A 27,506-nucleotide genomic window follows, 5' to 3' on the forward strand; every position below is an offset into this window, starting at 1 on the left:
CTTAGTAGAAAGCAGTACATTCATTTGTTTGTGGTATTCAAAGCATACATTTATTTAATTTAAAAAAGGAACTACATCTGTAAATCCTTTTGTCTCTTTTGTGTGTTGCGTCTCAGACTGAGGATAAGTCCTAAAACATCTGGGTAGTAAAGTTCAACTTTTGAAAGTAACTAACTCTTGCAACCATTAAAGCTGCAATTGGCTGCTTCAAGACAATGCCTTTACTACACTTGGGTTTATAGTCCTTACTCCACATGCAAACACACACACACAAGTCCTACTTAGTCTCACAGAGTGGGACAGTGGCTGTAAGGAAGGATTTACAGGGGCCGCCTGTCCTCCCAGCAGTAGGCTGATTGGAGGGGCTGGCTGTGTTTGTTAAGGTAATGGGCCCTAGGTGAGCTAATTCACAGGGTACACGCTCCACACTCTGTCGCCTCAGGAGTACCCCGGTGAAAAAGGAGGTTGTCGGCGGGGGTTGGGGGGCTAGAGGGGGGGAAGGTTTCCAGCTCTCCCCAAAATCCCCTCAGCCTTGCGTCGTCTCCTCCAGCTCCACCTGAAAGTGATTACCAGGCCAGCCATGAGCAAACAAGCCCCATATGGAGTGTGTATAGTGGGGCTGAAGCTGGGGACTGGGGAGCCCTCCTCCACCTCTTTGGAGGGGAGAGGCCTGAGCAAACACAGCTAATGAAGACTTAACAAGCAGCCCGGGTTAGCGCGAGCCTGCTAAATGCCACCGAGGCTCTTGGAATTGTGTCCAGCAGATTGGCTAAATCTCCTCGAAGCTTTCCTTTACAAGATAAAGTTGCATTAGCATATCTCAGACTCACCATCTCTGAGGTAAGTCCAGGATCTGGCAAGCGGTCACACTTGATGGGCTTCTTTTCTTCAGCCAGAGCACTTGATTCTGACACATTAACTTGGGATCTCGATGTGATTCTGGATTTTATTCATTGGTCACAGAGTGTTTCCTCAAGGCTTTGGTCTAGGGGGATGTTTTCTCACAGTGTGCAGCCCGGCGTTGCACACTGGAGGTGAGTGGATTTCCTCTGAGTCAATCATTATCTCTATACGGAACAGGCTTGACGCCCTCTCTTGCCCTCGTCTACCCTCCCTTCATCAATCTCCCACCATCTTATCCTCACTCCCTTTTCATTATGTGTCCGTTTTTCACTCACCCGAAACACCAGGGTTTATTATTGAGAGAATATCACGCCTTCCATCGTGTGCACAAACATACACTCACTGGCCAGCCGAACTCTTGTTTCCTAATCAAAAGCAAACAGCCATTAACAGAGCTCCTTCCACGTTATCTGAAACTGGTGAGTCACTTAATCAATCCATGAAATGCAGTTATTTCATTCTTTCTGTGGGTCCATGCTGAAAATAAATCTGCCTCACATGATAAAGTCCTGGCTCCACTCCATACTAAATACCACTAAACTTAAACTCTAAACACCAGCACACCCCTTCCCCTGCACACAAGATCATGCTTGGAGGACAAACTGGGAGATAGATGCTTTTTTAAACATTCGCACTGTTACCACACATTGGCCTCAGAGCACCCAAACCCCACACATGTGCAGCGGAGGACAAAATGTCTATTCAAAAACACGTTCCTCTCGTTGGTGAAATGAATATCAAGTTTCGAACAGATGTGCTGATCACATGGTTGGCTTCTCGTGCCTCGTTTTAACAGAAGCTGCATATATCCTCTAACAGTCTGTGATTTTCACAATAATTAAATATCAATTATACATCTTTTGTGAGTTTATCTTTGTAAAATCACTGCGTTATCATCCCAGACATTTATATGTGCAAATGATCAGTATGAAGTGTCAATAACTCATAAGATTAACTTGAGGTAGAATCTTGAAAAAGTATCAAATTTGCAATGTTTGTTTTTATCTTTAATAATACAAATTTTGAAGTTATGTTGTGTGACGGCCACAAGAAAGCATGTGTGGCTCAATTTGTGACCTGCATCACATATTTGAGATGCCAAACCTGAGACACTGTTACAAATCAAACTAAAGCAAACTACTGGAATCTGGAGGACTGGCCAAAAAGATGGAGGAAGCCTGGGCCAGCCACACCAGGGGCCATCGGAACCAGAACTTCCCCCCTAAACTAAAAGGCAAATGCATAAACCAAACTGAGAAACAAAGCCACGAAAACTGGACTACCAGATTCTCCAGACTCAAAAAGAAACAAAAAGAAAAACATCTTGAACCAAAGTCCAATCAGGACTGCCTCAGCCTCAGCCTCAGCCTCAGCCAGGCAGCCAAACAAGAGCATCTTCTCCAAACGTCCTTAAATATGGGGAATCATGGCAGATGAGGAACACCTGAGGAAAGGTGGAGCCGAGCACAGATCAGGAGCACCGGTGCAAAAAAGAGAGGAGAGTGAGAGGGTGGGGGGGGGGGAGCACGTAACAGAATATATGAAAGCACTTCAGTATTTCTGTAACATATTTTAAGGGAAAGTATTTAGTTAACGTGCTAAATCATTAGCAATAGCCTACCACACTAGCACAAATTGTGTATGCATGTTATTTATCATGTACATTTAATATTAGATCTTAATGACAAATTAAGTGTTACATTTAGTTATTCGCAGAGATATTTTTGTTTTAATACTTTATACTCTTTCCATGTGATGCAATATATAAATATTTTATGTCAAATTGAATCCGTCAAATATAGCTGTTTTATATTCTAAAAAATTGCGGAAAGCATAATTGCCCTTAAGTACAGTGCTTGAGTAAATGCACTTAGTTTCTTTACACCACTGCATATCAATGCAAAAGTATATGATAATATTGATCATGTGATCAAGCTACAGGAGATGCCATAAGCAAAGGCACACGTCTTTATTCCGAAGTTATGAGACAATAAAATACATTTACCACCATAACTCTGCTGTGAAATAACTAACAAGATCCCCAGAAACACAAACCTATGTAAGCATGTTAACGTTGACATAAACTGTGCCGCTGTCTCTGTGTGCTGTTCTGTTGGTCTTTGCCTCGCGCAATTACGCCTCCCGCGGAGCTCTATGCAAGCCTTAAACGGAACATTAGCACCTCATTTAAAAAATAAAACAGCTTTTCACAAGGACAGACAGCTCCCTGGGTAGTCTTATCATGCGCAAATTAGCCAATTTACCGAACTGTTCCCTCTCTATCAAACACACACACAGAAACAATCATATGGAGCTGCTGTGCATGTTACTTTTGTTGTGACACCATTTAAGTGTTAAAGGAAGTTACAGTGCACAGAAAGTTAATTCGCTGAGGAAGATTATGAAAATAGGTTATTATTCTTACAAACAGCGCGTCTGGTATACTTCAAAATGTAAAACTACTTTAATATAATTTTAATTATACTGTCTGTCTTATAAGTAAGAATTAGGGATTCATTATAGGGTTCTTAAAATTTATTGGGCTTGATTCCATTTATGTAAGACGTCTGCGCTCCTGTAAAAAATGGGAATTTGAATGATAAATGGATAAAAGTACTTACTTTATGTCAATATGTGGCAGTTTGATTTATGGTCATCATCGAAGCAGGTCATATTTAGTTCCATATTGTTCTCCAATACTGTATGTTGGTGCCAAAGACACTGGCACAATTACCACGACCATCATTTCGTTATCATAACAAAACATATTTGGGTAAAACACATGATTGACTGCTGTAACGAACTGCCTCTTCTGCTCTGTGATTGGAGAAGAGGCTCTGGGGGTGTGGCCTGGGAGGCTCTGGTATATATCGGCACCGCTTCGTCCCCCAGCCGTTGATTTGTATGGGAACCAGGACTGAAGTGGGACGAGCCGACTGAATGTAGTCGCTGTATTTTGAAGAAAGAAAGAAAGGAGGGCCACATTTCTCGTTTTGAGCGATCGGATAGCAGCACTTGTTTTTTTTAATAACAGACTGTGTGAGGATACTGTTTCCAGGAGAAGGGGGATTCTCCTCTCAGCCATCTTGACTACTGCTCGCCGCCCTGAAGGCTGCTTTCTCTCCTCCTCCTCAGCTGAAAGTAAACACGGCTTGCACATTGCTTGCAACTCCGTGCAAGACCCCGAGAAAAGCGAGATGGGCTCGCCGCGCAACATCTAACCGGAGCAGAGGCAGAAGCAGACGTCTGAGGGGATCTACTGCTGTCGGTACCAGAGGGTAACACGACGCGCCGGAGGGATGGATCTGTTTGGGATTTACCTGGTCCTCTCCCTCGCTCTTCTGCCCCGATCCAGCTGCACCACGGCCAAGGAGATCACCTGCCAGGAGATAGCCGTGCCCCTGTGCAAAGGGATCGGCTACAACTACACCTACATGCCTAACCAATTTAACCATGACACGCAGGACGAGGCTGGACTGGAGGTGCACCAGTTCTGGCCTCTGGTTGAGATCCAGTGTTCTCCGGACCTGAAGTTCTTCCTGTGCAGCATGTACACCCCGATCTGCCTGGATGACTATAAGAAACCTCTGCCCCCGTGCCGGAGCGTGTGTGAGAGAGCCCGGGCTGGCTGTGCGCCTCTCATGCGGCAGTACGGCTTCCCCTGGCCAGACAGGATGAAGTGTGACCTGCTGCCGGTGCAAGGCAACCCCGACACTCTGTGCATGGACTACAACAGAACCGACGCCACCACAGTGTCCCCTGTCCTCTCCAAACCAACCAACCACCCCGGTAAGGGTTACAATCCTCCTAAAAATAAGCCCAGCCGACCCGGCGCGTCTGGGAAATACAAGCCGCCTGCCGCCCCCTGTGAGCCGGGGTGCAAGTGTTTGGAGCCCATGGTGCCTGTGAACACGGACCGTCACCCGCTCTACAATCGGGTCAAAACAGGTCAGATATCAAACTGTGCCATGCCGTGCCACAATCCCTACTTTACCCACGACGAGAGAGCATTCACCGCCTTTTGGATAGGACTTTGGTCCGTGTTGTGCTTCGTGTCAACTTTTGCCACAGTAGCCACTTTCCTCATCGACATGGAGAGGTTCAAATATCCAGAGAGACCCATCATCTTCCTCTCAGCGTGCTACATGTTCGTGTCAGTGGGCTACATTGTGAGACTGATCGCGGGACATGAGAAAGTGGCGTGTAACCGGGAGTTTGACCTGGAGCACATCCACTATGAGACCACCGGCCCCGCACTGTGCACCGTGGTCTTCCTGCTTATTTATTTTTTCGGCATGGCCAGCTCCATCTGGTGGGTCATCCTGTCTCTGACCTGGTTCCTCGCAGCCGGGATGAAGTGGGGCAACGAGGCGATCGCCAGTTACTCCCAGTACTTCCACCTGGCCGCCTGGCTCATTCCCAGCATGAAATCCATCGCGGTGCTGGCGCTGAGCTCCGTGGACGGAGACTCAGTGGCTGGCATCTGCTACGTGGGGAACCAGAACTTGGACAACTTGCGAGGCTTCGTTCTAGCCCCTTTGGTGATTTATTTATTCATAGGCACTATGTTCCTCCTGGCCGGATTTGTGTCTCTGTTCAGGATCCGCAGCGTTATCAAACAGGGTGGCACCAAAACAGACAAACTGGAGAAGCTGATGATAAGAATTGGCATCTTCACTGTGCTTTACACGGTGCCAGCCACTATCATAGTAGCCTGTTACTTTTATGAACAACACAACAGGCAGAGCTGGGAGATCACACACAACTGCTCCAACTGTTTACTGGAGAGGGACCGCAGGAGCCCGGACTATGCCGTTTTTATGTTAAAGTACTTTATGTGCCTTTTAGTGGGCATCACGTCCGGGGTGTGGATCTGGTCTGGGAAAACTTTGGACTCTTGGAGGACTTTTTGCACCAGATGCTGCTGGGGCAGTAAAGGCACTAGCGGCTCCATGTACAGTGACGTGAGCACCGGACTAACGTGGAGGTCAGGCACGGCCAGCTCTGTGTCTTGCCCCAAACAGATGCCATTGTCCCAGGTTTGAATGAGAGAAAAAGCAGCTTATGAGGACTGCTAATTGTTTGGGAGATAACCTATCAGTCCCTGTCTTAAGCAATTTGCATAGTAATGAACTGCTGCTGAGGTATCCCTCCCCCTCATTCTCCCAAACTCACACACCTCTGTGGGGAGAGTTGGTTGAAACAATGTACCTGGCATTCACACAGGTTAATTCCTCCATGTTTTTATGTATAAGAGGTACAGACTGAGGCTTTTACGCAACCTGGGCATTACTTGTTGAAGGCAGAGAGACAATTTTGTTCCTAACTAGCTTCATACAAAGAGCATTTGCCATTTTATCTACATAGTGCCAGATAACATTGTATAATTCAATCAAAGATGGTTTAAATTAAGCCTTAATAGTGCCCAAGTATTTTACGGGTCGTTCATTTTTGTAATTTTCAAATGTATTTATATAAAAGATATGTAAAAATGTGTACATTTGTGTATAAAAGAAAAATTTATAAGCTATTGTAAATTTGTACAAAGTGTAGATGTCTCTTTTTGTGAGAACACAAATATGACCTTTATTTTGACAATAAAACATTTGATAAATCAAACACATCTGTGTAACTGCGCTGTTTTCCCAATCCTAAAAGAGGCTGTTGTGCTTTCGAGCCTGTGCAGGCATATTTTGTGGTTCCTTGTGGTCACCGTGTTGAGGATGGCAGCAGCAATAACAGCTTTTGAGAGTCCCGGCTAAAAAGGAAGCCCTTTTAACCATCAGAGACCGGTAATTAGAGGCAGGGGTTGAGTTGGAGCATCTCCATAATTGTTGAAGTCCTCTTCACATGCCTGCCGAAGCCCGCTTTCTTAATTTAGTAAAAGAGGGAGTGGGTGAATGGGGGTATAAATGCAGGGAACAGACCCTTTTCATCTGCGGAAACTTTGATCTTTCTCTTTTAACGGCCTAGAATAAAGGTGGTGTGTATTAGGAGTGTCTGTCTGATGTGCCAAGGTTCCCCCTAAACGTCCCCATTTGGACGCTTTGATGGACGTCCCACAATTGAAAGAGCATTTTGGAACCCCTCGCTTTTCTGGGCTTGTCAGACCTGAAACCTGCCAGAGCCCCTGTGTCTTGTGTTTGGTTTTTTCGCAGAGCCTGAATTGAAACATCTTCTCCCTCGGCTCAAGCTGTGTCAGCGAGTGCAGGGGCCTTGACATGAATGATATTGAAATAGCAATGAAAGCCCCACAGGTGGTCTGTTCACATGATCTCACATCTTAGGGCCCCCTAATCGAGGCATTTTTTTGCTACAAATGTATCTGGTTTAGTCCCAATTAACCCAATGCGCTGGCATCAGATGATACACTGTAACCCAGCGTAGAAATGCCTTTGATTTACTGGACAATTGTGACAGTGGGCTTTGTAGTCACTGCTTTATTCCTGCTTTATTTCTTTACGCTTAGACTGTAGATGTTGCTCCCCAAAAGCTCCTTTTCACTGTAGACATGCATCTGTTCGGAGTGTAAATCAGCCATTTAAACTAAGAATCAGTGCTGCCACAAAGCTCTCCAATTGTTCTGGGTGTTAGTGTTTTGTAAAGTTTCTAAAGATCAACTTTGGGAGTTTAAATCTTCCTTGAAAAATGCAATAATGTACTGCTTTCTGCTATAGGTAAATGTCTTGCATCCAAGTCCATGCTCTTGGATGATTTGCTGTTATATTTCTATCAAATAGTCATGGTTGCTTTCAGTCTTGCAGCTGGTTTTTCTTTTGTTTACTTCAGAAACCTCAATGTCCAGCTCAAGCTCTCACTGCCAGCCTCCTAGCGGTAATGTGCAGCCCCACCTAGTGGTAGAAGCAGAGCATTACAGCTCCACGTGCCACAAGAGCTGTGGTGTGTCAACATTCTAAGAATAATGTAGTTTTGAGTGGCAAACATAAATCTCACCGTTTTTTGAGGTGGTCAGAGCTCTTACATTATTTCAGCAGTGGAGAACGTTACACAGAACTGTGTGGTGATAAATTGAAGAAAGACGGTATTTCCCAATAATAAGTATTTATAGCATGTAAAAGTTTACGGCACGATGGATTCAGTATAAAAATGTAGTTGTGAAAGAGTGATTAACAAAACATGGAGATCACAAAATGGGTACTCCAAACACATTTTTTTTTTTATTCTCTATTATTTGTTTAAAGCTTTTTGTCATGCAAAATACCAAATTAATGAGAAAAGTTCTCTTTTTTTTTGTAGTATAATAACCTGAATATTGTTGGACTGTTTTACAGAAAAGACATTAAAACCCTTTAACTGCCAGCACCACCATTTGGTCGAGCACATTTCGCGTCTTGATATCTTGTAGAAAAAAAAGAAGAAAAAAGTTGAACTCCATCTGATTCAGCCAGCTCTACCCTTTGGTTGACATGTTATGCACAAAACAACCTCTAGATTTCACTGTGGTTCAAACAGAATGCCCTTCAGCTAGCTTCAACTGAGAAAGTCGGCAATGCTAACAATCACTGCTGAAGAATTCACTCTTTTTGGTCAACTTCTGTAAGGTAACCATATCATTTTTGACATATTTTAGTGACACAAAAAAAATGCACAAAATGCACTAAAAAAGTTTTAACAAGGGTGTAATTATTTTTTGGAAAATATGCTCAACCAATCGGTCGTATTGGCCTTTTATGGTAAGCTAGCAATATCACTTTTTCAGAGTTTCAGAGATGTTTTCCAATAAAATATGGTAAATAAATGGCTAGATTCATGGTAATATTACTACATCTAGTACTGCCTTGTGATTCTGAGAGTGAAAGAGTGATAATCATTTATATAGCACCTTTCATGCATGGCATTCAGCCGAAAATTGCACACAGATGAGCAAGTTAGGCCAACACAGGATATGGACATGTGCTGTTAGGCCAGTGGTTTCCTGTTAGGCCAATTCAGCATATACAGTAAGATGAGCAAGTATTTTTTTTATCATGAAAAACACTTTACATGACCTTTTTCCATTTTTTTTTTTTAACAATTATAATTTATTATCTTTTATGAATATATCTGGTTGTATATATTGCTCATTTTCCATAAAAGAAACAAATGTATTTGAGTTTGTGCTTTATTTGAGTTTGATGCATACAAATACTGTACTGTATATGATGATTACTTTTACCATAGAAGGCCAGCTCGACCATTTGGTAGAGGCTCATAAAGATGAAACTGTGTGGTCAGTCAAAAAAAAAAATGTGTTTGTGCTTATTTGTGGCCCATTTGATAAGAAAATGCAAAAACATAATTTTTACATAGCTTTTTTCTTGGTCCGGCAGTTAAAGGGTTAAAAACGCCAAGTGGAGTTGTTGGAAGTTATGATGGGCTTTTTTCACAATTTATAGAAAAAACTATTAATCAGGAAAAACAACCAGATAGAAAAAATGATATCTTAATTTGTATTTGATTCACATAGGAAAAAATAACTATAAGGCCTCCACAGGTGAGTATCACTCAAAATGTCTAATGCAATATTGTTACGAATAGTGTCCCAAATTGTATATTTCAATATTGTAATGATTACATTCTGGGAAAATGTGATTTTGCTCCTCTATTTTCCCAACACTTCCCAGTCATCTCTGATGAAACTGAATAAATACACTTACAATTAAACTTAACTGAGATTTGATGAGACATAAATCAAAGTTTAGTCTCCACTCTTATAACCATTTACGAGATACTTTAAAACTGACCCTCACTGCTCAACACATTGCTTTTACCCATCTTCCACCGATGCCTCCACAAAACAACTGTGCAGGCACTAAAGCAGCATGTCTCGGCTTGGCCGTTATGCACACATTGTAATTAACATGCAACAGCCTGTTTCCTCCACAGGGGTCACCAGCCAAACACAGTGCTGTGAACAGGAGAAAGTCTGAGAGTGTAATGAGGTAAACCTTCACACAGACAGGGCAGGGCTCTCCGAATTGTCTGGTAATAACTGGCAATTGTCCAGGTCAAAAAGGACATTACTTTTATTAGCAAGTGGTTAATGGACATGCCATTATCTAATCTTCTCAGGGCTTGTTCACGGATGCTACCCCACAGCCTTTAACAGAAATTGTTAAGTGGTGTCACTTAGCTGCAGAGGTGTAACCAATGGCAACACATCTGATAATAAATAAATCGATCCATACACAAATTCAGGAGATGGTAGTCAAGGCAGCTGATAATCTATTTTCTTTTCTCCAATCATGCACAGTATACAAGTGTTAAATCTTCAGTTGTGGAGCCAGGAAGAATATTGGTTTCACAGCAAATATTTACAGCAGTCTTTTCTTTTCAATACTATTGATCCTTATGGTACATCCTAAAACATCTAAAAAACGCCTTGATAATGATATTGAGAATAAAATGTGCCAAATCGATATGCGTCTTTTACAGCTTTTCTGTACCTTTGGACTCCCAATATAGTTTGTACGGCAACGTTGTACCTCCATATGAGATTGTATGAGATTTCGTAAATATGCCAGTTTCAGGTCTTTTATATTTTCCGGAAAACATTTGACAGTGGAAGATGAACAATGGCACTAAAACCCAGCAGTTTCCATGAATGTATTCTTCCAAGCATAAAGCAGAACAGCGACCTGGGGTTTCTGTGACCCATTTCGATTAATGATGGCGCTCCTGACCTCCAGCTCAGGCACATTATTCCCAGCTGGCCATTTGAGACAGCAGATGTTGGAAAAATAAGAGGTTCGGCCCTCAGGCTTCATGGTTATAGCTGCTAAGGGACTTGGACTTCACCGAAGCTGTTGCCGTTTGCTTTGCACATTTAAAAAGGTGAGTTTAATGAAGATGATTGGGAAAATAAAATGGAAAATAAATGTGTCAGTCGTGCAGTTTTTAACCAATACATGCTTCACTTGTGCACTATGACTGGGCTTCACAAAGATATCAGCATAAATGGCAGGAACCCCGTTGGCACGGTAACAATGCCTCTGGGGTTTAGTAGTCCTTACAGTGCACCCCTGCTGCCTCTTCCAATCCGAGGATCCCCCCCCACACACACCTCCACCCACACACACACAGCGACTGAACACTGTGTTCCCTCAGTCTCTCTCTGACTGACTGACATCGTCACAAAAGGAAAACTTCTTTCATCTGAAGCGCTGAGTGTTCGGCCAGATTCACTCTGGGCACGGTCATATCGGGGGGGGGGGTCTTGAGTCCAGAAAAACAGGCCCACATTTGTCAATAAAAATGGGTGTGATGTCACTTTTCTGTTAATAGATAGATAAATAGTAGCAGAATTATCAGAGAACGAGCTGTATAGTACAAAAAAAGGGTGATGACCAAACTGTGACAATGTTCAATGTGTGTCAAGGGAATTAAAATCCAGACATTATTTATTAGTTTCAACACTTTTTATTTAAAATAATTTTCGCTTGACAATATGAATGATCAGTAGTTAGTTACCGGCCATTTCAATAGGTCACATCTTTTTTCACAAGTACTACAAATGTTCATTATTCACGTAGATTAAAATGTAATTTTCAAAAGTGTGCTAGAGTCACTTGTTGTATTGTTTTAAAAGACACACCATTTATATTTATTTGTAATATGAGCCTCCAAGGTCAAAGGCCTCAACTATGCATTAAACCATTTTGACAATATTTAAATAATACCAAGATATTAAATATGTATTCCATTTACAGTACATACCCCATATTGCACACATTCCAAAGCGGGTTACCATTACAAACTTTATAACTATTTACAGCCTTACTGTTCTCACTCAGAAATAAAACTATTAAACCCAATACCTAATTCTGTCCACTTGAGGGTGCCATTAAGTCGATGTTGTATTCTCTCTCCAGCTCTGATTGGACACTATAATTGACTAAACCATAATACATGTCATTCCTATGAAGGCGTGAATCTTTAAGAAAAACGTGATTTTCGAGTACTTCTTGAGTTGTTCCAGATAACTCTTTATAGTGTCTCCTGCTGTGTGAACAAAGATAATTTACTGTGTGGTCCTGAGTTGGACCTTTATGCGGTATGGGTGAGGAGACAGAGTGACTCCCATCACGGGGGTGTAGTCTGGCTCTCCTGCATCTTCAGGCCAGATGAACTTGAACTTCCTCAGCAGGGTCACGATGATGAAGAAGAAATTCATCTGAGCCAGACGCTCTCCAGGACACATGCGAGGACCTGGGACATTTTAAATCGGTCATGTTCTTTTCTTTTTTTTTAAACAGCAGAGGATGACAGGTGGGTATTCTTACCTGCACAGAAAGGCATGAAGGCCTCTGGCTGGACAAACTCTCCCTCGTCATTTAGGAAGTTTTCAGGGTTGAATTCATGAGGAGATTTCCACTGTCCTTCCTCGTTCAGGACTGACTTCATGTTCGGGATAACCACAGTACCCTGAGTAGAAACATAACTTGCTTTATATAATATGATATGATGATACAAAAGGAGCAGTTAGTATCAGCAATCCAAACGCTAGGAAACTTTAAAATGATCCAAAGAGTACCTTTGGTAAGGAATATCCCATGAGCTTTGTGTCTTTTGTTGTAAGGTGGTGAACACTGAAAGGGACCGTGTTGGCTGTCCTTTGCACTTCATGGATCACAGCCTGGAGTAGAATACATGTTACTCAGACCTGTGTCTTCATATGAAATATCAAACAACACTATGCAAAGGTCTGTCTGATAATTATGTACCAGTGTGAAAGGCATGTTGTGTCTGTCATCGTAACTTGCGTGATCCTTATTTCCCAACACTCTGTCTATCTCCTGCTGACATTGCTCTAAGAGAGGCAGAGCCATAGAGGAGAAGCAAAACATCTAGTAAAATGAAAGAAAAGAGGACATAATTGGCAGTACACTAATTGTTCATACCTTGTAGCTGCGGTAAAGTGCTGAGATAGAGGAAGCCTGAGAGCAAGGTGTTGGCTGAGGTGTCAGTCCCAGCAAACATGAGATCAAGAATCAACATGACCAGTTTGTCCTCACTGAAAGAGGAGTCATCACTGTCACTCTGCAAAGAGTAATTGTTAGATGTTAACTTTCTTTATTTCTCAAATAAATATACTTGATTTGCATGACACACACCTTTTCCAGTTCATCCAGATAGCAGTCCAGGATGTCTCGCGGTTTCCCGGGGACGATAGTCTCTCTGTGCTCAGTGATCACACCAGCTATAAGCTTCTTAAGAGTCTGAGAAAGGAGAAAGGAGACTTGAAAGACACCCAAAAAAGACAATGTTGCACAACAAACTATGGAAATAATAAAGGGAACATTTAGAAGTATAGACACACCTCCATGTTCTTAAATCCTTTCATGAACGGCAACGGCAGGTTTCGAATAATGGGTGTGGAGTCATAGAGCTGTAAGAAAAATAAGCTCTTTGTGAACTTCTGCTGCTGCACAACGAAAAGGTAAAACTTTAGACTAAACATTTTGTTATTGTAGTTTGTATAAATGCTGCTAACACCGCAGAAATAGTCGGCAAACGCAGGCTTGTCCATTCCTAATCAACATTTTATCAGGAGAAATAAAGGGGGTTCACACACTGGTGGACGCTACGTCACTAGCAAGTCTATACAATGTAAGATTAGACAACATTAGCTCAAAACTTAGCATGACTACCATTGACTGTGGTACCAAGCAGAATGTATCTGGTTACGTTTCATTTGAAAACCTCAGAAAGTCATTCACTTCAACTTATTTTTGTTTTCTAACTTATTTCCAACACTGAAAAAGCATAGTATCAGACCTTCATGCATTACAAAAAACTGTATATAAGGCCCAGTACATTTAAATGGTACTATTACTACTACTGCAAGGTTTCTCTGAGCTAAAACTGTTCCATTACAAACATGGTGCCACTCACCATAGCCCAAGGTCCATTACTTAACTTGGAGTTTTCTGTGAAGCACCGAACAACCTCTTTGAAGAATTGGTCTTCACAGCTATAACGTTTACCAAACACAATGAGGCTGATGATGTTGGAGGCCAGATTAGAAAACAAAAATTGAGGATTCATCGTTGAACCTGTGATGGATGCAACAATGACAACTCAGCAAGGTCAGTTCATCAGTAGCAAAGATGAATAGTGTTCTAATAAAGAATGAGAGGTCTAAGTGCCATAGATGGCATACCAATGCTCTTTTCCAGTGTTTCCATTGTGAAATGCAGCTCTCGTAGAATCCTTTGCTCCATCGACTCTGTCCCAAGGCCAAAATTCCACAACGTCATCACAGCAAAGTGACGCTGCTCCTTCCAGCTAGGACCGTAGTCCGCCAGAACTAGTCCTATAACAGGCGTGGATATGGGCACATGGTGTTTTTAAGATCAGAATCTTAAAAAGGTCATTTTTATTTTTGCAAAACAGCAGCCACAAATGACAATCACAAGTTGCTAAATGCAAGTATGTACATTATAATAATTCAAATTAAAGGCAGCAGACAGACTGTCCAGTTACAAAGCCGTATCAGCGTTAGTGCTCATCATATTTGGACTCTTTGTAGATCAAAGATACACTGTATTATTATCGTATTTAAATCTGATAGGCGAACACCTGGGAATGGTAATATGCCGCAGGTCCAACTTTCTATGATTAACAAATGGGGGGGGGGAGTTCAAGCTAGTTCAGGCCATCAACTCGAGCACCACTGATACATTGACACAGTAACTGTTTTGACACTTCATATCCGTCTTACCGTTCTCAGTGAGGTGAGTGACCAAAATGTCTTGGGGCCGTCCAGCAAAGTCAACACCTTTGGTCAACATAGCCTCCTTCAGGGCCTGCACCCCATTGATGACTACAATGGGTTTGGGTCCGATGAAGAGACTGTAGACGTTTCCATAGGACTTCCTCAGCTAGGGTAAAGCACAGTTGAAAGCTCTAAAAAAATGAATGCTTTTAATTCACACCCATAAAAAGTGACTACTACTTGTTCATCTTACCCTCTCCAAGTCTCTCATGGGGTTGTCCACGCTGAGGTTCAAAAGGTTCCCCAGTATGGGTAATGGAGTAGGACCTGGAGGAAAATTCTTGGGTCTCCGAAATTTGAGACAGAGAATAAAGACGAAAACACAGATCCATGATAGGATGAAATAAGCAAACATAGTGGAATGGAATAAGTAGTAAAAAGTAGGCTGTATGGGTGGGTGGCTTTTGCCCGAATTTCAAGCCCTGCTTCTTCTGGATGTTCAAATATAAAACGACAACAACAGACTACTCAGGTAAGACGCAAACAAAGACAAGACAGAGCAAGTTCTGGATTTTATATTGACGCCCTAAACCCTCCCAGATGAAGGTCTGTTAATCTCTGTTAATTTCAGCCTGCATATTTAACAGCCTGTGACACAGCAACAAAAACAGGTATGACAGATTTCTCTGCTTTACATTTTACATGGACCTGAAAAAAAGAATTGTATTATGATTGCAAAGGACTGACCACTGAAAGAGGCCTGCAAACTGTATGTTCATTTAAGAAAAAATTCAAATTGCTGCCCCACGTGCCAGAATATCTCCAATAAGACTTGCTGGTGCTAATAAAGAACTGTATATTAATAAATGATGGTTTAGGGACACAATGACTTTGTTAAGATAAGTCAAAGATTGGAGTTTAATATTGAAAATGCTAAGACCAGGGCAGCAAAGGGAGTTTGTTTATACAAATGTCTGCAGAGGTGCCTTAACCTGTTTGTGTGCATTTTGAAAACAGATTTTGGCAACCATCATACTTGTTTTATACACCCCAGAAGACAGTATTTAGTTTATTGAAGAAATAAACGAAATAACCCATCCCCCTGAAGGTGGCAGGTGCCAATCAATTCTGACGTAACAAACAATAATATTAAGACTAATATGTAACAGCTTATGCAAACACAACACATTACATGAATTTACATGAACAAATGAAATGTATACACAACATTAATTACAAAAAATGCAAACTAGTATGTGGATGTCCTAAATACTGTTGCTGTGTGCTTAAAGGAAGGTAATGCAGAGACACACTTAGTTATATGCAAAGAAACAAACAGTCTATGCACAAATATGCATCCTGCTTATACATCCTACTAGCTACACCCCTATACACACAGAAGGTGTACAAAAAATGTTATTTCAATGCCATGGGGTAATATTAAACAGCACAGAAGACGTTATTTTGTTTAAAACAGCAATTGTATGCACCAACAATGAAGCACAGGAGCCACAGGTGCTAATGAAGTTCCATGTAACAAATAACAGTAATATGTAATAGATTACTGGGATGAAGAAAGACAAAATTCAGGAATGCCGGGCTAATAAGCTATACTGTTACATATTTTAAATGCTGGTTACTAATGGTTCAGCGTTGTACACACAACGTTAATTACAAAAAGTGCAAACTGTCTGGATGTCCTAAATACTGGCGCTGTGAGCTTAAACGATGGTAATGCAGAAACACACTTAGTTTCTATGCTAGAAACAAACATTCTATGCAACAATATAAATCCTGCAATACATCCTGCTAGCTACATCCCTACACACACAGCACGTGACAGAACTTCAGAAGTCTTTGTTAAGCTTGAGGTACTAACTGACAGTATAGATGCAGCTTATGAGTCAAAAACACGTTTCTTAACCAGCGCTACGTGATTGCACCACACACCACATGCTGTTACAGCCTTTTCTCTTTGTTAATGGAGTTGTCCTCGAGGGAAATTATTGGGTCTCTGATATTTGAGACAGAGAATTAAGAAGAAAACACAGGCCCTTGAATTCCACAAAAAAAGATTCCGCTTTATAGAACAAATAGTGACATTGCATTTCTTCTTGTCAGTAATGGCAACGTGAATAACTGTTTATAAAAAAAAAAACAGGTATTTAAGGAATTTCTCTTTTTTTCTACATGATTTATTGAAGAAAAGTTTCATGACCAAAATATTTATGAACAAATATTCACATGTACAGATGTGTCATCACAATGCCAGAGGTATAGGTGGTGGGCAAGGCTCAGGATAGGGACGGCTTATATTTGAGCAGCTATAATTAGTTATTTCGTTTGTCATAGTAATGACATGTGCTCACTTACCAACAATAATGCAGGTAGCACTCAGATAGTGTTAGTTATCTGATAATAACATGTGTTTGAGCCTTACTACAGGCTATTATTTGGATTAGCTGAATACAATATATCGTAGCAGTATCCTGTATATGAGGATTTTAGGGAATATTGTTGTACACAATATTAATGGAAACCAATTTATTAGCCATATTACCCACTGCCCCCATATGATTTCAAGTGTTGGATAAAATATAAAGCAGCATTTCACAAAAATGGGTGTGATGTCACTTTTCTGTTAATAGATAGATAAATAGTAGCAGAATTATCAGAGAACGAGCTGTATAGTACAAAAAAAGGGTGATGACCAAACTGTGACAATGTTCAATGTGTGTCAAGGGAATTAAAATCCAGACATTATTTATTAGTTTCAACACTTTTTATTTAAAATAATTTTCGCTTGACAATATGAATGATCAGTAGTTAGTTACCGGCCATTTCAATAGGTCACATCTTTTTTCACAAGTACTACAAATGTTCATTATTCACGTAGATTAAAATGTAATTTTCAAAAGTGTGCTAGAGTCACTTGTTGTATTGTTTTAAAAGACACACCATTTATATTTATTTGTAATATGAGCCTCCAAGGTCAAAGGCCTCAACTATGCATTCAACCATTTTGACAATATTTAAATAATACCAAGATATTAAATATGTATTCCATTTACAGTACATATCCCATATTGCACACATTCCAAAGCGGGTTACCATTACAAACTTTATAACTATTTACAGCCTTACTGTTCTCACTCAGAAATAAAACTATTAAACCCAATACCTAATTCTGTCCACTTGAGGGTGCCATTAAGTCGATGTTGTATTCTCTCTCCAGCTCTGATTGGACACTATAATTGACTAAACCATAATACATGTCATTCCTATGAAGGCGTGAATCTTTAAGAAAAACGTGATTTTCGAGTACTTCTTGAGTTGTTCCAGATAACTCTTTATAGTGTCTCCTGCTGTGTGAACAAAAATAATTTACTGTGTGGTCCTGAGTTGGACCTTTATGCGGTATGGGTGAGGAGACAGAGTGACTCCCATCACGGGGGTGTAGTCTGGCTCTCCTGCATCTTCAGGCCAGATGAACTTGAACTTCCTCAGCAGGGTCACGATGATGAAGAAGAATTTCATCTGAGCCAGACGCTCTCCAGGACACATGCGAGGACCTGGGACATTTTAAATCAGTCATGTTCTTTTCTTTTTTTTTAAACAGCAGAGGATGACAGGTGGGTATTCTTACCTGCACAGAAAGGCATGAAGGCCTCTGGCTGGACAAACTCTCCCTCGTCATTTAGGAAGTTTTCAGGGTTGAATTCATGAGGAGATTTCCACTGTCCTTCCTCGTTCAGGACTGACTTCATGTTCGGGATAACCACAGTACCCTGAGTAGAAACATAACTTGCTTTATATAATATGATATGATGATACAAAAGGAGCAGTTAGTATCAGCAATCCAAACGCTAGGAAACTTTAAAATGATCCAAAGAGTACCTTTGGTAAGGAATATCCCATGAGCTTTGTGTCTTTTGTTGTAAGGTGGTGAACACTGAAAGGGACCGTGTTGGCTGTCCTTTGCACTTCATGGATCACAGCCTGGAGTAGAATACATGTTACTCAGACCTGTGTCTTCATATGAAATATCAAACAACACTATGCAAAGGTCTGTCTGATAATTATGTACCAGTGTGAAAGGCATGTTGTGTCTGTCATCGTAACTTGCGTGATCCTTATTTCCCAACACTCTGTCTATCTCCTGCTGACATTGCTCTAAGAGAGGCAGAGCCATAGAGGAGAAGCAAAACATTTAGTAAAATGAAAGAAAAGAGGACATAATTGGCAGTACACTAATTGTTCATACCTTGTAGCTGCGGTAAAGTGCTGAGATAGAGGAAGCCTGAGAGCAAGGTGTTGGCTGAGGTGTCACTCCCAGCAAACATGAGATCAAGAATCAACATGACCAGTTTGTCCTCACTGAAAGAGGAGTCATCACTGTCACTCTGCGAAGAGTAATTGTTAGATGTTAACTTTCTTTATTTCTCAAATAAATATACTTGATTTGCATGACACACACCTTTTCCAGTTCATCCAGATAGCAGTCCAGGATGTCTCGCGGTTTCCCGGGGACGATAGTCTCTCTGTGCTCAGTGATCACACCAGCTATAAGCTTCTTAAGAGTCTGAGAAAGGAGAAAGGAGACTTGAAAGACATCCAAAAAAGACAATGTTGCACAACAAACTATGGAAATAATAAAGGGAACATTTAGAAGTATAGACACACCTCCATGTTCTTAAATCCTTTCATGAACGGCAACGGCAGGTTTCGAATAATGGGTGTGGAGTCATAGAGCTGTAAGAAAAATAAGCTCTTTGTGAACTTCTGCTGCTGCACAACGAAAAGGTACAACTTTAGACTAAACATTTTGTTATTGTAGTTTGTATAAATGCTGCTAACGCCGCAGAAATAGTCGGCAAACGCAGGCTTGTCCATTCCTAATCAACATTTTATCAGGAGAAATATAGGGGGTTCACACACTGGTGGACGCTACGTCACTAGCAAGTCTATACAATGTAAGATTAGACAACATTAGCTCAAAACTTAGCATGACTACCATTGACTGTGGTACCAAGCAGAATGTATCTCGTTACGTTTCATTTGAAAACCTCAGAAAGTCATTCACTTCAACTTATTTTTGTTTTCTAACTTATTTCCAACACTGAAAAAGCATAGTATCAGACCTTCATGCATTACAAAAAACTGTATATAAGGCCCAGTACATTTAAATGGTACTATTACTACTACTGCAAGGTTTCTCTGAGCTAAAACTGTTCCATTACAAACATGGTGCCACTCACCATAGCCCAAGGTCCATTACTTAACTTGGAGTTTTCTGTGAAGCACCGAACAACCTCTTTGAAGAATTGGTCTTCACAGCTATAACGTTTACCAAACACAATGAGGCTGATGATGTTGGAGGCCAGATTAGAAAACAAAAATTGAGGATTCATCGTTGAACCTGTGATGGATGCAACAATGACAACTCAGCAAGGTCAGTTCATCAGTAGCAAAGATGAATAGTGTTCTAATAAAGAATGAGAGGTCTAAGTGCCATAGATGGCATACCAATGCTCTTTTCCAGTGTTTCCATTGTGAAAAGCAGCTCTCGTAGAATCCTTTGCTCCATCGACTCTGTCCCAAGGCCAAAATTCCACAACGTCATCACAGCAAAGTGACGCTGCTCCTTCCAGCTAGGACCGTAGTCCGCCAGAACTAGTCCTATAACAGGCGTGGATATGGGCACATGGTGTTTTTAAGATCAGAATCTTAAAAAGGTCATTTTTATTTTTGCAAAACAGCAGCCACAAATGACAATCACAAGTTGCTAAATGCAAGTATGTACATTATAATAATTCAAATTAAAGGCAGCAGACAGACTGTCCAGTTACAAAGCCGTATCAGCGTTAGTGCTCATCATATTTGGACTCTTTGTAGATCAAAGATACACTGTATTATTATCGTTTTTAAATCTGATAGGCGAACACCTGTGAATGGTAATATGCCGCAGGTCCAACTTTCTATGATTAACAAATGGGGGGGGGAGTTCAAGCTAGTTCAGGCCATCAACTCGAGCACCACTGATACATTGACACAGTAACTGTTGTGACACTTCATATCCGTCTTACCGTTCTCAGTGAGGTGAGTGGCCAAAATGTCTTGGGGCCGTCCAGCAAAGTCAACACCTTTGGTCAACATAGCCTCCTTCAGGGCCTGCACCCCATTGATGACTACAATGGGTTTGGGTCCGATGAAGAGACTGTAGACGTTTCCATAGGACTTCCTCAGCTAGGGTAAAGCACAGTTGAAAGCTCTAAAAAAATGAATGCTTTTAATTCACACCCATAAAAAGTGACTACTACTTGTTCATCTTACCCTCTCCAAGTCTCTCATGGGGTTGTCCACGCTGAGGTTCAAAAGGTTCCCCAGTATGGGTAATGGAGTAGGACCTGGAGGAAAATTCTTGGGTCTCCGAAATTTGAGACAGAGAATAAAGACGAAAACACAGATCCATGATAGGATGAAATAAGCAAACATAGTGGAATGGAATAAGTAGTAAAAAGTAGGCTGTATGGGTGGGTGGCTTTTGCCCGAATTTCAAGCCCTGCTTCTTCTGGATGTTCAAATATAAAACGACAACAACAGACTACTCAGGTAAGACGCAAACAAAGACAAGACAGAGCAAGTTCTAGATTTTATATTGACGCCCTAAACCCTCCCAGATGAAGGTCTGTTAATCTCTGTTAATTTCAGCCTGCATATTTAACAGCCTGTGACACAGCAACAAAAACAGGTATGACAGATTTCTCTGCTTTACATTTTACATGGACCTGAAAAAAAGAATTGTATTATGATTGCAAAGGACTGACCACTGAAAGAGGCCTGCAAACTGTATGTTCATTTAAGAAAAAATTCAAATTGCTGCCCCACGTGCCAGAATATCTCCAATAAGACTTGCTGGTGCTAATAAAGAACTGTATATTAATAAATGATGGTTTAGGGACACAATGACTTTGTTAAGATAAGTCAAAGATTGGAGTTTAATATTGAAAATGCTAAGACCAGGGCAGCAAAGGGAGTTTGTTTATACAAATGTCTGCAGAGGTGCCTTAACCTGTTTGTGTCCATTTTGAAAACAGATTTTGGCAAACATCATACTTGTTTTATACAACCCAGAAGACAGTATTTAGTTTATTGAAGAAATAAACGAAATAACCCATCCCCCTGAAGGTGGCAGGTGCCAATCAATTCTGACGTAACAAACAATAATATTAAGACTAATATGTAACAGCTTATGCAAACACAACACATTACATGAATTTACATGAACAAATGAAATGTATACACAACGTTAATTACAAAAAAAATGCAAACTAGTATGTGGATGTCCTAAATACTGTTGCTGTGTGCTTAAAGGAAGGTAATGCAGAGACACACTTAGCTATAAGCAAAGAAACAAACAGTCTATGCACAAATATGCATCCTGCTTATACATCCTACTAGCTACACCCCTATACACACAGCAGGTGTAAAACAAATGTTATTTCAATGCCATGGGGTAATATTAAACAGCACAGAAGACGTTATTTTGTTTAAAACAGCAATTGTATGCACCAACAATGAAGCACAGGAGCCACAGGTGCTAATGAAGTTCCATGTAACAAATAACAGTAATATGTAATAGATTACTGGGATGAAGAAAGACAAAATTCAGGAATGCCGGGCTAATAAGCTATACTGTTACATATTTTAAATGCTGGTTACTAATGGTTCAGCGTTGTACACACAACGTTAATTACAAAAAGTGCAAACTGTCTGGATGTCTTAAATACTGTCGCTGTGAGCTTAAACGATGGTAATGCAGAAACACACTTAGTTTCTATGCTAGAAACAAACATTCTATGCAACAATATAAATCCTGCAATACATCCTGCTAGCTACATCCCTACACACACAGCACGTGACAGAACTTCAGAAGTCTTTGTTAAGCTTGAGGTACTAACTGACAGTATAGATGCAGCTTATGAGTCAAAAACACGTTTCTTAACCAGCGCTACGTGATTGCACCACACACCACATGCTGTTACAGCCTTTTCTCTTTGTTAATGGAGTTGTCCTCGAGGGAAATTATTGGGTCTCTGATATTTGAGACAGAGAATTAAGAAGAAAACACAGGCCCTTGAATTCCACAAAAAAAGATTCCGCTTTATAGAACAAATAGTGACATTGCATTTCTTCTTGTCAGTAATGGCAACGTGAATAACTGTTTATAAAAAAAACACAGGTATTTAAGGAATTTCTCTTTTTTTCTACATGATTTATTGAAGAAAAGTTTCATAACCAAAATATTTATGAACAAATATTCACATGTACAGATGTGTCATCACAATGCCAGAGGTATAGGTGGTGGGCAAGGCTCAGGATAGGGACGGCTTATATTTGAGCAGCTATAATTAGTTATTTCGTTTGTCATAGTAATTACATGTGCTTACTTACCAACAATAATGCAGGTAGCACTCAGATAGTGTTAGTTATCTGATAATAACATGTGTTTGAGCCTTACTACAGGCTATTATTTGGATTAGCTGAATACAATATATCGTAGCAGTATCCTGTATATGAGGATTTTAGGGAATATTGTTGTACACAATATTAATGGAAACCAATTTATTAGCCATATTACCCACTGCCCCCATATGATTTCAAGTGTTGGATAAAATATAAAGCAGCATTTCACATTGTGCGTCACTGGAGGGCAGCATCATTTCACCACAGTATTGGTGAAGCAACTGCATGCACAATGTACTGGATCAAACAAAAATAAAGTGCTTTGAAAAGTTACATCATCATCATTGTAAGATTCAAGAATCAATGAAACATAGAAAGATAAGAGATCAAACAGGCTTTAAAATATATTTTTGTTAAACTTTTACACTAAACAATGAGTGTATGAAGGAGGTCAGCATCTTCAGACCCGCTGAGTCTCATGAACATCCCCTGTGGTCACTCTCATGACACTCAGGGTGCAGCCCTCAAAAGATAGGTTAGATATGAGGGAGGGGAGCTTTTGTTGTCACCTACAAAGAGACCACAAGAGGAGGAACATCAAAAGCTATCTGTTTACACAGAGACCGGCCCCTCGGCTATAGAGGCAGGTGCAACTATGATGATTAACTGTGGGAGTCTCCTTACAATCACCTGTGTAAGGTAGTCCAGGGATTTCAACTGGAAATAGCTGCTAAAAACATTTGAGCAAAGGAACAAGTTAATTAAATGCACAGCAGCTCCACTGTATTCGGTATACTGTCTAAGGTAGATGTGTCACTGTGGGAGCTGCTGTCATGCCAAAATGAATCTGAGCTTTGATCAAGGTGAAACCAAAGCCACGACGACAGAGAGCGTTTATCCTGAAGAGCAACGGGCAACACCGCTCCATTACAGCGCTCCGCTGTGCTCTATTTCGAGTGACAGTGTATGCTAAGGCTTGTATTCCTCCTAAGCTCTGCGAGGCCCTGAAATAGAGTGACAAGCCGTCTCCATAAATACAGAGCCCCTATGGGGTAACATAATTGCTTTTTGAGCCCATGTCTGCCTTCATAGTGTCCTTCACTTCTGACGGAAGAATTCTATAAACTCAAGAAACACCATCTTTATCAGATTATTGCCTTATATTTGGCCTGACCATTTTATTCCAAAAGGTCATCCAAACCCCCAAGCACAAGGCTACCCTCGTCCTTTGACCTAAGTGACCCAAACACAAAGGAGATGGTGGTATCATATAGTCTGTGGTTGGAGGTGGGGTTGTAGGACAGGTTAAGGCATGTCTTTGTATATGGACATTGTGTCCAGGGAGGTGGGGGGGAAAGCCAACAAGGGAAGAAACAGGTGGGCCGCACTCTTTTAGATTTTCTAAAGGTTGGGGTTTGTTCACGGACGCTTAAGGCTAGGGTGTTATTCTTGACTTGTTTTGTTAAGAGGGTCCTATTCCCGACTTGAATTCTGGTCATCAGTCAGCTAGCGCTGACGCAAATATCCTTATACCTTGCCGGTTTGGATTTTCCTCAAGTGTAGGTAGTGCAATCTGCATTTTGAAAAAAGGTAGAGAGCATGGCAGGATGGCAGATCCAACAGTTGTTACCATTGTGTGAGCCGTGGACTATCTCTGTCTGTTTCTCACAGATGTATTTTTCCCATCCTTATGTTCCAAAATAACCTGGAAATAAAGCAATCCAACCCTCACACCCACTCTGATCTTTTCTCTTGTCCATCATCATTGGTCTGTAGCTCTGTGCCGCTAGCCAGCTCAACAAGCGTGTACTGACCCATCCTTCTGGTACAAATGGCTGTTGCTGTGGAAACGTCCCCAAAGGGCCTTGCTGCCTCCCTGGAGGAAGACCCAAAATCTCTTCTTGGTGGAGGTGGCGGTTTTAATCGGTTGCGTTTGCTAACACGAATGGATCTAGGTGTCCCCAGTGGCTCTGGGGGGCATAGAGCCACCTCACTGCCGTTACTTTCCAGAGCCTCCTCCTGGGTAACAAAGTAGCCGTTGTTTCCGTTGGTGTTGCAGCCTGGGTAGTGTGAAAGAGAGGCACGCTCCAGGCAGGCGGGTTCCTGACCTAAAGCAAGCACTCCCCCTGTGCCGGATCCCTTGCTGCCTCCCCTCTTTCGGAAACTCCCTGTGGGACCAGGCTCAGTCTCTTGATCCTGCTGAGCCAGGGAGGCGTTTGGGTCTATAACTCTGGTGGCTCCACTGCCTGAAAGGAAACACTGCTCTTCTTCATAAATCTTCTCCACAATCATTTTTCTCTTGATCTTCTGCCCCACGGAGCGTTTGATGGCACAGATGAAATCCAGCACGTTTAGGAAAAGGGAAAGGGCAGCCACACCGAGCATGAAGTTGAGCATCACGGTCTTCTCAGTGGGCCTGGAGATGTAGCAGTCCACCTGGGTGGTGCACGGTGATTGTTGGCACAGGAACCTCCTGGGGATGTAGAAACCAAACAGGTAGTAGTGAGCTGCCCCAAACCCTGCTTCCAGCAATGTTCTGAACAACAGTTGGAGGATATATGCTCCTGTGAAGCGCCTGGCCCACGCTTGCTCAGCCATCTTGTTTACAGAAGTCTTGCTGAACGACTCCCGGTGGTTCTTGAACAACGGCAAAGCTTTAATGTGACCCGAGGAGATCAGGTCCACAGTGAGGCCATTCGAGACCTTATGGACTACGTAGATGATAAAAATGAAGTAGGGCACACACAAGGTGATGAGCTGCACCAGCCAGAAGCGGAAGAGAGAGACGGGAGAAAACAGATCGTAGCACACGTTGGCACAGCCGGGCTGAAGGGTGTTGCACACAAATCGCTCCTGCTCGTCCTGGTAGAGAGGATAACCAGCGAAGAGGAGGATCAGGACACGGAGGAAGATCATCACAATGAACCACACCTTCCCTGAAAAGTAAGCACATTTGGATAAAAAATGAGATATACTTTTTCACTTCCGACAAACATAATGCAGAAACGTGTCAGGGAAGTCAACTCACCCATCAAGGTGAGGTTGTGATTGACAGAGATGAAGATGACCTCAGAGGCACTTGATCCTGTCATGCTTGCCGCGCTTAAGGCCCTCCAAAATCCTCTCTATTTTCCAGTTCCAGGCGTAAGGGTAAAGCCTTGAGTCAGCACCTCACTTCCTATCTTCCCTAACCTTTCACCAAAATGGCTTCCAGTAGCACATTAACCTCCATGGTGACTCAGAAGTATGACACACTCCCTCTCTGGTAGGACTATGTGCCAGGTCTTGGTAGGATAAATACAAAGTGATCCATTTGAGTCACCAAATCCTCTTAAAGACCCATGTAAATATTCTGTCTCACATCTACCTCTGTCCCCTGCAGACCACTGTCTGTCCTCAGACAACAGAAGACGGGAGTGAGACCTATTGTGGGTCTATTCTTAACACACTTGCAAAGGCACGTTGCCGTCCTGGCATTGCAGAGATATTTTGGTGCCGTTGGTCGTCCTTACAGGAGAGTAACCAGCCTCCAGGCTTACTCACTCCAAATTGCTGTATTAAGTTCTCAAGCACAATGGCAAGCATGTTCTGTCAGCTTAAACAAATAAAAACACTAACTGCTGTGTCTTCCAATGACAAGTGAAGGTATCATTTAGATATGCAGACTGTGGATTTATTCAAATACAAGTAGGTTGTTAACGCTTTTTCACATTTAAACTATTATCTTTTCTCTGAGATTATTTCCAAGTTTAAAATAAATGCCATCACATGCTAATCAGGCATTTCTCCTTCATAAAATGGTTTTACACTGGGCATTAGTTTATTTCGCTTCATCCACTTTGCATAGACAAGGTCTCCGGGGGGGGGACATGGCTTGACTCATAATCACTACAGATCAACGGTCATTAGCCCCTCCATTCTTGCTCACAGTAAGAATCCCACACAGCTCATTTTGACCAGGGAGAAAGACTAATATTGGGGATACGAGATTCTGTGGAAAATAAAGTTTGTGATATTGAGCTTTAAACTTGAAAACAGATAAATAACTGTACCTGCAATTCATTTAAAGTTCCCCTATTATACTGTTTTTCATCAATATATTATAGGTCTCAGATATATACAAACATGTCTCTGAAGTGTTTGGCTCCAAATACCAAACAGATCATGCATTTTAGCATCCCATAAACCCCTCTGTTTCAGCCCTGTTTCAAAAGTGCTGATTCTCTGTCTGTTGCTTTAGATGAAAATAAGTTGCCACTCCCCACGACCCTCTGAGAGATATTTAGTTAAAAATAACAAAAAGGTGCTTTAGGAGGAGATTCAGGTGATAAGGTGTGTGGGGGGGTTACCTTGGTTGGTTATTGGCTAATGGTTACACAAGCCAAAAAATTGTTATGACATCATAAAGTGGCCCAAATCT

At 41.5% G+C, this 27,506-nt stretch overlaps 4 protein-coding genes across 5 annotated transcripts; 1 reads left to right on the forward strand and 3 right to left on the reverse strand.

Moving 5' to 3' along the window:
• The first annotated feature begins 3,815 nt into the window (after positions 1-3,815).
• Positions 3,816-6,522, forward strand: fzd8a (frizzled class receptor 8a). The gene has a single exon (XM_079661766.1). The coding sequence runs from the start codon at positions 4,203-4,205 to the stop codon at positions 5,946-5,948; it is 1,746 nt and encodes a 581-aa protein (XP_079517892.1). The 5' UTR covers positions 3,816-4,202; the 3' UTR covers positions 5,949-6,522.
• Positions 6,523-11,299: 4,777 nt separating this feature from the next.
• Positions 11,300-15,147, reverse strand: LOC307025933 (cytochrome P450 2F2-like). Its single transcript, XM_079660939.1, has 11 exons — positions 14,874-15,147; positions 14,627-14,786; positions 14,066-14,218; positions 13,798-13,958; positions 13,223-13,291; positions 13,017-13,121; positions 12,804-12,942; positions 12,627-12,712; positions 12,437-12,538; positions 12,186-12,327; positions 11,300-12,111 (listed from the first exon to the last, which is right to left on the reverse strand). The coding sequence occupies exons 1-11, from the start codon at positions 15,033-15,035 to the stop codon at positions 11,924-11,926; spliced, it is 1,467 nt and encodes a 488-aa protein (XP_079517065.1). The 5' UTR covers positions 15,036-15,147; the 3' UTR covers positions 11,300-11,923.
• Positions 15,148-17,380: 2,233 nt separating this feature from the next.
• Positions 17,381-21,227, reverse strand: LOC307026373 (cytochrome P450 2F2-like). The gene is made up of 11 exons (XM_079661716.1): positions 20,954-21,227; positions 20,707-20,866; positions 20,147-20,299; positions 19,879-20,039; positions 19,304-19,372; positions 19,098-19,202; positions 18,885-19,023; positions 18,708-18,793; positions 18,518-18,619; positions 18,267-18,408; positions 17,381-18,192 (listed from the first exon to the last, which is right to left on the reverse strand). Exons 1-11 carry the CDS (start codon positions 21,113-21,115, stop codon positions 18,005-18,007), a joined length of 1,467 nt encoding a protein of 488 aa, XP_079517842.1. The 5' UTR covers positions 21,116-21,227; the 3' UTR covers positions 17,381-18,004.
• A 1,663-nt stretch (positions 21,228-22,890) lies between these two features.
• Positions 22,891-26,211, reverse strand: gjd4 (gap junction protein delta 4). Of its 2 annotated transcripts, XR_013804400.1 has the most exons (3): positions 26,115-26,211; positions 23,771-26,022; positions 23,639-23,655 (listed from the first exon to the last, which is right to left on the reverse strand). XR_013804400.1 is itself a non-coding variant. In XM_079662037.1 (2 exons), exons 1-2 carry the CDS (start codon positions 26,176-26,178, stop codon positions 24,815-24,817), a joined length of 1,272 nt encoding a protein of 423 aa, XP_079518163.1. In that variant the 5' UTR covers positions 26,179-26,211; the 3' UTR covers positions 22,891-24,814. The 2 variants fall into 2 exon arrangements, 1 of the variants encoding a protein (XP_079518163.1); XM_079662037.1 differs by having other exon boundaries at positions 22,891-26,022.
• Between the last annotated feature and the right edge of the window lie 1,295 nt (positions 26,212-27,506).

Source organism: Notothenia rossii (assembly GCF_949606895.1).
Source record: "Notothenia rossii genome assembly, chromosome: 12".
Lineage (NCBI taxonomy): Eukaryota > Metazoa > Chordata > Actinopteri > Perciformes > Nototheniidae > Notothenia > Notothenia rossii.